General features: G+C 41.4%; 1 protein-coding gene across 3 annotated transcripts in view; it reads right to left on the reverse strand.

Annotated features, from left to right (window-relative positions):
- MCC (MCC regulator of WNT signaling pathway) overlaps positions 1–12,294 on the reverse strand; it is a 331,118-nt gene that overhangs the window by 231,003 nt on the left and 87,821 nt on the right. The window contains exons 1-2 of one of the 3 annotated variants that reach the window (XM_026649203.2): positions 2,256–2,829; positions 565–609 (exon numbers count right to left, since the gene is read on the reverse strand). The exons of the other annotated variants lie outside the window; for them this stretch is intronic. Of the exons in view, the coding sequence (XP_026504988.1) occupies positions 565–609; positions 2,256–2,312 (102 nt within the window). The 5' untranslated portion in view covers positions 2,313–2,829. Of the gene's footprint in view, positions 1–564; positions 610–2,255; positions 2,830–12,294 lie in introns of those variants that run through there. 3 annotated transcript variants of the gene reach the window in all.

The raw sequence follows: 12,294 nt of genomic DNA on the forward strand, positions 1-12,294 counted from the left end.
AACACCTACTGGGAAGAAAAGAGCTGTTTGTGTCACTTAAATTTAGAGGTGAGCAACCAAACTCTGTCTCAGTAGTTCCAGAACACAAATGTAATCAAATTCCATCAAAGCATAGGGGACAGCTAAATTTAAAAAAAAATTCCCAGGGTGAAAGATCACAGAATTCCCTAGATATTTCCTCCCATTGCAGGTACTTGGAGTGGGAGGGCCTCCTGTGTCAAAATTCCAGGTGAAATCACTGAATACAAGACTAGAAGAACTATCTTAATATGTCTTAAAGTCCCGCCCAGTGACTGAATAAAATCAACTCCTAACCTGTAATAACATTCCAAAGCAATACACCAAGATGAAAATGCTATTGTTAAATATTGTCTGCTCTGGATGACTGTCCTAGCATCACCCTCCCAAGACACTGCACTGGTTTGAAACTTTTACTTTTGAAACAGGCATAAAACCAAAACATACACAAAAATTGGGAGACATTTGAGATTTTGGTGAACTAGCTTGAAAAGCAAACAAGAAGGACATAATCTTGCTCCCATTGATGTCAATGGCAACACTCACCTTGACTTCAGTGGGAATACGACTAGCTTCCAGAACTGCACAATCCTATTTAAAAGTAGAATGGTCAGAGGTGAAGTGCTAATCAAACTGATGTTGCACGAACACAGTAATGTAAAAAGAATAGGATCTCATTTAAAAAAGCAATCAAGCTTATACTACCTTTCATCCCAAAGCTATATAACATAAAAAAATAAATTACTCCTCCCTCCACACACACACACACACACACCCCACTATCCTGGGATGGACTCCATCAACCAGCAAGCATATAGTACTCACTGCATAAAAGCTAGAAGAAGGGGGTTAGTATTGGCCAAGGACACCAGGGCAGTCTCCCACTCTACAAAAAGCATCCAGGGATCTTTAGTGTTTATGCTGAGTTGACAAGACCTTCGTTCTTAAGTTCCCTTTTGCAAGATCCACACACAGTTAATGAAATGGAACTCCTATTATTTAAATGACTAATAAAATATACACGCAGCACTTTTATTATGGAAGAAAATTTAAATAAAAATACTGTACTGGTTCCTATCCTGAACTGCAGGATTCTGCACGGATATGGACCCTCACTCCTCACTTGTGCCCTTTCCACAGTGTTCCATTGCCCCTCATTCTCACTGGTCTGCTAGAATACCTATTTGTTTCCTTATTCATTTTATATTTCCACTCTTTATCTTGGTATATAGTTTTTTTCCTAGCTGTATGACAGTGATCATACCTAACTCTCTAAACCATTTACTCTTTTGTCTCCTTCCTTCTGTGAAACATTATATGATGCTTTTCATGAGACACAGTATAAAAGAAATAAACTGCATGGCACATAAAATGTGTGTCAAAAGAGGAAAAAGGATTTTTTTTTAAAACCAAGACAATATATTTTGTGGAACATTAAAACCATGTTTTAACCCCAATAAGATGCTCTGGGCTGTATATTGTGACCAATATCAGCAATTTTCAGTCCAATCAAAGCTACCCGAATGATATGCCCAAGGCATTTCAATAACCATAAAATATGCAGCTTAGAACAACTGTTTAAATATTTGCATAATACTTGATGTGGCTTTAATTTCAAATCTGCTTAAAAAACATAATGCTTTCAGAGCATAAAAGAAACAGACATACCTACAACAGTAAGTAATAAATACAACAGTTTTTCACCCTATGCTGCAAGAAGTAAAAGTCTCAGTAGCTTATTTCCTCTCCCTTCCACCAACTAAAATAATATTAATCTAATCTGAAGAAACAGCATTACCTTGGCTGAACATAATCAAATACAATCATGTGATTCTCCCAAAGTTGTTGGCTTAATAATGCTGTTTGTTTTCCACCCTCCTCTCCAATTTAGTAACCATCTGTTTAATCTCAATTGGGATCGCTGTGTATTTTACCTACTGCAAAGAGGAATGCTGTGTATAAATGCAGCACTCGGGAAGGTGGGGGAATCCTTGCTGCAGGACGACATAAAAAAAGGTCTCTGCACAGTTACAACCATTTGCCTTTTACCACTTATTTCTGACTGAAGCAAGTTCAGGTCATTTCCTGACTAGCACTGCAAGTTAGAACAAGAATACACTCTATTAATCTTTAATTGAAGTGCCTGCAGACTGAAAACCAAAAATAGACTAATACTATATTTAAAAAACAAAAGCATTAAAAAAAATTAAAAAAACAAGGATATTGAAACTGCTTACCTCGCTCAGCTCCGCAGAAGAGTCATTTCCATATTTCATAGCAACTCCAGAATTCATGATTAGACTTTTCAGGGCTTGGCTATTTCTACAGATTTTAATGCTTCCAAGCTTTGTTCAATAGATTCAACACTCCCTTCTTCTCCAAGATTTTTCTGTCTTGCACATTTTGCTCTAGACAGCCATTTTCACTTAACATTTATAGAATCTAAATTAATGATGCAAGGTCTTCTAAAGGAGCCAAATTGGTTTTCATTTCACAAACAATCCATTTCTGCAAGAGACTCATTAAAGCTGCAGAGTGCAGGGTCACAGAGAATGCAGACAGTCAGTAATGATCTCCTGGATACTAAAAATGCACAAGTCCATGTGAAACCTATGTTTCAGCTCTGCCTCTAGTTTTATACTGCCCTTTCCCCAGCTAGGTTTGAGGGCATCTCCCATTGGAGTTTAATATCCTGGCAACTATTTGGTGAGTTTCAGATGAATTCACAGCGAGAACACAATCAAAGTACTCCTAAGGTCTTAGAAGGGGGAAAAAACCCAGAGACAAACTGATGCTGTACTTCACGCTAAAGTTTCCCCATCCACTACGCCTGGAGTTGTAAGTGGTTTATGATCAAACACAGCTGTCTTGCTTCTAGCTAAAGGGGCGGTACCAAAGGAGAAAGGGAGGGGAAGGAGAGAGCTACACTGTTCATTTTGGAATTGCAGGCATCTTTCCAGCTTTCTGTACACTAATTACTGCAACCAAAACTACAAGGTAAGCATACAACAGTAAAAGTTACCTGCATACCCATGTAGCTAGTTTCTTATTTTCCCGTTTCCATATGCAATTAAATGAGTTTCTTTACGATTTCAGAAAATTGAAGTGAACCTGAAGCTATATTTGAAAGCCAGGGATTTTACATGTACAAGCCAGGGATTGTACATTAACATTTTACGAAATTTAGGGCAGACATTACTAGATGAATAAAAACAAATCAATCATTTGAATTCAGCATCTAACTAGTAGCCCAGGAAATTCCTAGGAATATAGGTTCTTATAAAGAATGTGCTGATTTAACAAAAAAATATACAACACAAGATTTAGTGACAAATCTTTTCCCCTCAGTTCTTGCCTGCTATAGGTACTCCACTCACCCAAAATTTATACTGCTTTGCATTGCTAGGTTACATTGGTGAAGTTAGAAGCTTGGAGTCCCTTATCCTGTGACTGAAGTGTATCTGATCACTTTGTTTAATTAATACAACTTATGTCTAAACTATTAAATCCTGGGAAGAGTTGATTTTTATAAAGATCAAAAAGATCAGGACAAATAGGGCACAACTTCACACCTTGGCAAATCCATTTACACAGGGAACAATGCTTGCCAAGAGTAGCATTCTGAAAAAGACCCTCTGAATAGTATGTTTTCCTCACCTATATTAATTACGGAATCAATAATCACCATCATCAGATACAAGGATAATTCTTCTGAATCACAATAAAGTCTATTAAGACCATAGAAGAAAAGAGAATATTAAAATAATAGCAACTAAACCTTTTGGGTTGGAGCACATCCTGCTTTAATGGATCAGGATCTGAGGGTCCCGCCCCATTTTCCCTTCATGCCAAGACCTGGCAGGTGTGGATGCTGCAGTCTCACTGTTAAGTACATTCTCTTTCTCCCTCCCAGCCTGGATACATTTTCCATCGTTTCTTTTTCTTCCTGATTTTGCTTTCTAGCATCACCCATTTGTTTTCTTTACCTAGTTTCTTCCCTGTCCAACATACATCCCCTCTACCTTTCACTCAGTTTTCTGCACCCAATTCTCTTATTTTTGTGTTTCCCTTTCTCACCTTCACCTCCCTCAGTGTTCTCTTATATTCTTGCCTGTTCATCTCCTTTGTCCCCAAAGCATGTTCTTATTCACCTTCCCCCAGCTGCTGGCAATGTACTGTGCTGCTCTCTGCTGGTAGAATGCATTGAGCAGAGCTGCCTAAGAAAACAGGGCCAGAGTACATGCCCAGTGGCAGTGGCTCAGCAGCTCTCCAGAAGCGGCCAGAAAGATGGGCATGCCCCACCTCTCTGTAAAGTCTGATGTGCCTAACAGGTTGGGAGTCCCAGTGTTGAGGAATATATGCTCTTATCTTCATATGAAGAGTAGTTACACACATTAATTTCCTGCACACTATAATGAGACTACCCATGTTTTCTCCAGTGAAAGCAGACACCTGATGGTGAATTATTATAAAATGTTTTGATAAAATAACTCAAGGTTTACACTGTATGTTTAAAAATCCACCATAGCTGACAAAGAAAAATTAAGAATATTCTACTCTTCCTAAATTAACCTCTCCAAATAGAATGTCGAGTGACTTTACTCTGCAAAAGTGATAGACTCCAGAGCGAAGACCTAAATTTATCCTCAGGCAAGCCCATTTCACATAGGGCTGCAGCACATTATTATACCCTTAGACAACCAAACACAACCCAACTGAAAGAGAAAGGGATACAGGTGCTAAAATAATTCTGTATTGCCTACCTAAGGTCAACAGTCTTTTTGAACTACTTGCTGAGTAGTCCTATTGACTACTCGCAGTGAGTAAAGTTAAGTGGATGTATAAATCCTTGAAGGATTGGGGTCTTCTGTTACCATCAGCTTGAGTTATAAAACTCTAGTCTGGTCTCTGGAAAATTGTTTTCATTTGGAAATTATTAGATTTATTCTCATGGCAAAGGAGACTGTTTCTGCAAAGTGTGAAGAAGTTGTTTCAAAATGTTTTTGAGTTATAATGCATTAAAAGTACCCTGAATTAAAAATCAACTTGTTACTTCCCCTTCCAACTTTACATATGGCTAAACATCCTTGAAGACCTATGCACTGGTAAATTGGAAGATATAACAAATAAGATGTAACTAAGCATATGTATTGCTGGATTTGGATAGCTTGGTGCCCAATACAGCTTGCATTGATGTCAATGGGAGTTATGGGCCAAATCCAGTGCTCGCTAACCAACGTCAATGGGATTTATTTTTGTCATAGGCTTTCATTTGGTACTATATGATTGTGTAAGCATGTTGCCCTCTACTGGCTGGTTACAGTTCAGCATAAGCGGATAACAGACCTCTCCTTTCAGCTCAGGTGCTAGAGGCCTTTGTTGTTGCAGGTGTAAAACCAGGATTCTAGTCCCAGGTCTGAAGTATTTCGCTTAGTAGAGGTAATAGTCTTTTCATCATAGCTACGGTTAGTTTTGTTCTCTTTTGCAAAAATAAAATCATCACTATATTAAATTTTTAAAGCTAAGTCTAATTGACAACTAGAACATGTTCTGAAATTTTTGAATAAATTAAGAACTTTTTAAAGGACTTCAAAATGGCTATTTTAAATTTTTATGAAGAGTCGACCATTTCTTGGGGCTATCTGTCAGACCAATGAAATCATATTACATCACAAAATTCAAAACCTAGACAGATCTAACTGAATATCTCCAGGCAGTCTCACTGTTTATAAATCCATATATAGTGGTCAGGTAAAGTACCATGGTGATAAGAACCTTATAAATGCTAGTTGATAGATTAGGTGCATTTTTACAATGTCTTGTGCCACAGGCAGCTTTCAAGGGCAAGAACAGTAACCACAAGACTTTTTCTGAAAGATTTTAAAGAACTGCAGTGGGATTTACACATCAGGGTTCAATTTCTGGCTCTGCCACAGTCTTCCTACATGACCACAGGCCATTCACTTACTGACTCTGTTCCTCATCTGTAAACCAGGGATAATAATGCTCCCCTTCTTTCAGCCTTTGTCTGTCTTCTCTATTTAGACTATAAGTTCTTTGGGGTAGGGACTTTCTCTTAAGGTATATGTCTACATTAGAGCTAAGGGTGATTCCTCATGTTAGACATACCTTCACTAGCTTGAAGAGCGCTAGCATGCTAAAAATAGCAGTGTAGCCATGGTAACGGTGGCATGGGCAGCAATGAGTGGCGGCACAAGCTACCTGCGCTGAGTACAAACCCACCCAAACCCTTTGGGTACGTACTCTGCACAACCAGCTCGTTACACCGGTCACTGTTGCCCATGCTACCATGGCAATGTTACTATTTTTAGCACACTAGCTCAAGGAAAGTTAGTGTGAGTATGTCTAAGGCAAGCAAGTCTAATGCGAGCTGGGAATTACAGCCCAGCTCCTAGTGTAAACAATCTTCATATGTGTTTGTACACTACCTCGCTCAGTGGGGCCCTTATCTCAGTTGAGGCCTGTAGTTACTACCATAATACAAATAAATAAGAATAATCTGGACATGATTCACTGTCATTGAAGCTGATGGAGAAAGGAAACAGACAATGAAAAATATATTCTACCAAATCAAATACACCAGGGTGAGCTACTTCATGTACATAATGCATTCCCATCAATGAGTGCTTTTTATAACCCTTACCAACTACTGAGGTTGCATACTGCTTTTAGACAAGTGTAAAAAGCAACAGAGGGTCCTGTGGCACCTTTAAGACCAACAGAAGTATTGGAGCATAAGCTTCCGTGGGTGAATGCCCACTTCATCAGACGCAAGACACTTGCTTATGCTCCAATACTTCTGTTAGTCTTAAAGGTGCCACAGGACCCTCTGTTGCTTTTTACAGATTCAGACTAACACAGCTACCCCGCTGATACTAGACAAGTGTAGTTTCACTGACAGTCTTCCTGTGATAATTTCAAAACTAGTAGGGTAATGTGTTATCTAGTAACCATTATTAGCTGAGCTCTGCTCACTCTGAATTTAATCTGGTGCCCACTCTATCCCATTTATTTACAGATTTAAAAAGACAATATATTTACTTACCTACAGGAAAGAAAAATTGAGAGCTATCCAGATATTATGGTGTCCCTTAATCCAGTCACACAAAGTTACTGCAGATGCTACCTTTTTGTTGTCTCTGGAGAGTCAGATCCATTATGTCAGTTTTGGTAATACCATTCTCTTTGGATGGGATACAACTTCCTCACATATTACCTTTTACTTTTGAAATTGCTGTAAAATATGGAAAATTTTAGTGCTATAGTGATTTTACAAGGCCTCCCACTCACAATATCCCTTGGGGAATACAGTCTTCCACTTTCTAACCGTTACTGGAGAGAGCATGACCCAGCTACCACACACAAAGAGTTTTTCCATCATTCTTGTTTTGTCAGCTGCAGAGTGAAAATTGCAGTGCAAAAAGCAGCTATTTCTTAAATATAAATATACACATACACACAAACATCATTACATAAAGTATACAAGTCAAAAAAAGGACATTAGGCAAGTGATTCCACTCTGTATGGAACATGAATGATTAGCCCATCACAACTTCAACATGCGTGAAATGAGGCTTTTTTGGTTTGTTCTCTCTAGTTAACTTCCTAAATGTCACTACTGACATTTCCTAAATATTTTATCATGGTAATTCTCACATAATTACTGCAATTAAGGCTGCACCCTTCACAGTCACAAGCACAAATAGATTACCCCTTTAATTTATTGTAAACTTTATTTCATCCTGAACACTATGCAATATTGTAAGGGTAGATTCCTGTTTTCATTTCACACAAAATATATAGGTATCCTAGTATCAGCGGTTTGTATTTCCCGGGACAGAATACTAGTACTCCGAAGGTTAACATGGAGTTTGGAAGTGGGAATTCAATACAATACTTGGATAAAGTTTCCGGACAGTTCCTTATTCAATAGCACTAATGCACTCTGATTTAAAGGCAGTGGTGAGAAAGGATGGTCTGCTCTTCTTGATGGAAATGATTCCCATCAGTAATATTGAAGGTTACCCACTTGTGTCAAGAGAAGATTGTCCAGCTCAACTGTAACAACTGAAAGTAACCCTGCCCTGAAAAACTGAAGTACTCAATTTGAAAAACATGAGTCAACTTCGCTTCTCCGTCCCTTCAATTACACTATCTTGATTAGTCTAAAACGGATAGTATATCTAGAGTAATGGGATTTCCAAACAGCACTTCAATCACAGTTACTCACCCCTTCGCCCCTCTCCAAATACTAAATCCACTTAAGATGTCATGTCCTTGACCAGACCAATCTTCTTTGCAGTTTACATTTGATCCCTTTAATTATCCTACAACATTTCATGTCACCAAGCCACTCACTAATCTGTCAAAACCAGCAGCCCTAGTTGTCTGTCTTTTCATCCACCACTATCGTACATTCACAGTGATTCCACCTGACCCCACAGTACCTCAGAAACAGGCAAAATGACAAACAAGGCACCAGGAAACCCACATAGAGGTCTGTTACTCAGTTATGGACCTATCTGAGGACAGCAGAGAAAGATGGTCACAATTTTTAAGTTCCCTTTCTCTCACAACCATCTCATCTCCCTCATCATCAGCTACTTACCTCTTGCCTCTACCCATAAACTTGGCCATTCTGTGGACTACAATCCTTCACATCCATTACTTTTCTGCTGCTCTTCCCTACTCTCTCCACCCTCTCCTTAGCTGAGTTGTCAATTCCTCCCCCCACTTGCTCTTTCACCCTTTTTTCTCAGTTCAAAGTAGCCCCCAATTATTAGCTTCCAATCTCAAATATCACTGCATCAGTTCCCATGCTCTGGAGATAGTCCTGAGGTCGTGCACACTTATTCAACTAAAATTTGGTCCTCTCCTCCACTTCTGCTAAATACCTTGCCAAACATCTCTACTTTCCCACCTAACTAGAATCCCATGTCCACAACACCTGTTTATTTACAACCTTCAATTCCCTCCAAAGCCCTTTCCATTTGCATCTTCCTCTCTTTGCACAATATCGTACCAGCTTCTTCAAAGAATAGAGCTATGATCTGCCATGATAGCCATCTTCCCCCACCCCAACACACTCTCCTTTTTCTCCCTGTCACCTATACTGGGGTTTCTTGCCTGATCTACCCCTCATCCCCATTCCATCCTGCTACCTGACCTCCCTTACTCTGACTCTCACCTCCTCCCTGACCTCTGGCTCCTTTTCCTCACAAAACAAGCATGCTGTGGTCCACTCCCCAGTCTCAAAGAGACATCTCTCAACCCCATCCAATTGCCACCCCATTTCCTGTCAGCTCCAAACTCATCAAGCAAGGAATCTGCAATCATGTCGTGGTCGGAGTCTGCTATAGACCACCAGACCAGGGGGATGAGGTGGACGAGGCTTTCTTCCAGCAACTAACAGAAGTTGCTAGATCGCAGGCCCTGGTTCTCATGGGAGACTTTAATCACCCTGATATCTGCTGGGAGAGCAATACAGTGGTGCACAGAAAATTCAGGACGTTTTTGGAAAGTGTAGGGGACAATTTCCTGGTGCAAGTGCTGGAGGAACCAACTAGGGGCAGAGCTTTTCTTGACCTGCTGCTCACAAACAGGGAAGAATTAGTAGGGGAAGCAAAAGTGGATGGGAACCTGGGAGGCAGTGACCATGAGATGGTCGAGTTCAGGATCCTGACACAAGGAAGAAAGGAGAGCAGCAGAATACAGACCCTGGACTTCAGAAAAGCAGACTTTGACTCCCTCAGGGAACAGATGGGCAGGATCCCCTGGGAGAATAACATGAAGGGCAAAGGGGTCCAGGAGAGCTGGCTGTATTTTAAAGAATCCTTATTGAGGTTGCAGGAACAAACCATCCCGACGTGTAGAAAGAATAGTAAATATGGCAGGCGACCAGCTTGGCTTAACAGTGAAATCCTTGCTGAACTTAAACGCAAAAAAGAAGCTTACAAGAAGTGGAAGATTGGACAAATGACCAGGGAGGAGTATAAAAATATCGCTCAGGCATGCAAGAGTGAAACCAGGAAGGCACTTGGAGTTGCAGCTAGCAAGAGATGTTAAGAGTAACAAGAAGGGTTTCTTCAGGTATGTTAGCAACAAGAAGAAAGTCAAGGAAAGTGTGGGCCCTTTACTGAATGAGGGAGGCAACCTAGTGACAGAGGATGTGGAAAAAGCTAATGTACTCAATGCTTTTTTTGCCTCTGTCTTCACAAACAAGGTCAGCTCCCAGACTGCTGGACTGGGCAGCACAGTATGGGGAGGAGGTGACCAGCCCTCCGTGGAGAAAGAAGTGGTTCGGGACTATTTAGAAAAACTGGAAGAGCACAAATCCATGGGGCCGGATGCGCTGCATCCGAGGGTGCTAAAGGAGTTGGTGGATGTGATTGCGGAGCCATTGGCCATCATCTTTGAAAACTCATGGCGATCGGGGGAAGTCCCGGATAACTGGAAAAAGGCTAATGTAGTGCCCATCTTTAAAAAAGGGAAGGAGGAGGATCTGGGGAACTACAGGCCAGTCAGCCTCACTTCAGTCCCTGGAAAAATCATGGAGCAGGTCCTCAAGGAATCAATTATGAAACACTTAGAGGAGAGGAAAGTGATCAGGAACAGTCAGCATGGATTCACCAAGGGGAAGTCGTGCCTGACTAACCTAATTGCCTTCTATGAGGAGATAACTGGCTCTGTGGATGAGGGGAAAGCAGTGGATGTGTTATTCCTTGACTTTAGCAAAGCTTTTGATACGGTCTCCCACAGTATTCTTGCCGCCAAGTTAAAGAAGTATGGGCTGGATGAATGGACTGTAAGGTGGATAGAAAGCTGGCTAGATCGTCGGGCTCAACGGGTAGTGATCAATGGCTCCATGTCTAGTTGCCAGCCGGTTTCAAGCGGAGTGCCTCAAGGGTCGGTCCTGGGGCCGGTTTTGTTTAATATCTTTATTAATGATCTGGAGGATGGTGTGGACTGCACTTTCAGCAAGTTTGCAGATGACACTAAACTGGGAGGCGTGGTAGATACGCTGGAGGGTAGGGATCAGATACAGAGGGACCTAGACAAATTAGAGGATTGGGCCAAAAAAAACCTGATGAGGTTCAACAACGACAAGTGCAGAGTCCTGCACTTAGGATGGAAGAATCCTATGCACTGCTACAGACTAGGGACCGAATGGCTAGGTAGCAGTTCTGCAGAAAAGGACCTGGGGTCACAGTGGACGAGAAGCTGGATATGAGTCAACAGTGTGCTCTTGTTGCCAAGAAGGCTAACGGCATTTTGGGCTGTATAAGTAGGGGCACTGCCAGCAGATTGTGGAACGTGATCGTTCCCCTTTATTCGACATTGGTGAGGCCTCATCTGGAGTACTGTGTCCAGTTTTGGGCCCCACACTACAAGAAGGATGTGGAAATATTGGAAAGAGTCCAGCGGAGGGCAACAAAAATGATTAGGGGTCTGGAGCACATGACTTATGAGGAGAGGCCCTCATATGACTTATGAGGGAACTGGGATTGTTTAGTCTCCAGAAGAGAAGAATGGGGGCGGATTTGATAGCTGCTTTCAACTACCTGAGGGGGGTTCCAAAGAGGATGGAGCTCGGCTGTTCTCAGTGGTGGCAGATGACAGAACAAGGAGCAATGGTCTCAAGTTGCAGTGGGGAGGTCTAGGTTGGATATTAGGAAACACTATTTCACTAGGAGGGTGGTGAAGCACTGGAATGCTTTACCTAGGGAGGTGGTGGAACCTCCTTCCTTGGAGGTTTTTAAGGCCCGGCTTGACAAAGCCCTGGCTGGGATGATTTAGTTGGGAATTGGTCCTGCTTTGAGCAGGGGGTTGGACTAGATGACCTCCTGAGGTCCCTTCCAACCCTGATATTCTAGGATTCTATAAGTTCCTCTCCTTTAAGTCCACTCTAATGATTTCCATCATTATCTCCAGTATATTGAATCAACTTCTCCTCAACAATATTAATATCACCTCCTTCACCCTTGTACTTAGGAGCTTAGTGATAGGCATGGTATGTTAATCTGAATAGAACAGAACCCTCCTGGGACCTCCCCTCTGCTTTCAGGGCTGCTGATCCCGCTTGACATCTTGCCCTTCCATGGCTTTTACAACACTGTCCTGTTCTGGGTCTCCTCCTCCTACTCTTGCCATTCCTCCAGTGTCTCTTTTGACAAGCCCCCTCACCATTTCCACTTTCCTTATGGATTTCTCAGGGTTCTGTCCTAGTCCTCTCCTCCTCTCCCTCCCCTTCTCAGT

This window comes from Terrapene carolina, unplaced genomic scaffold (assembly GCF_002925995.2).
Source record: "Terrapene carolina triunguis isolate 2854851 unplaced genomic scaffold, T_m_triunguis-2.0 Scaffold69, whole genome shotgun sequence".
In the NCBI taxonomy this organism is placed as follows: domain Eukaryota; kingdom Metazoa; phylum Chordata; order Testudines; family Emydidae; genus Terrapene; species Terrapene triunguis.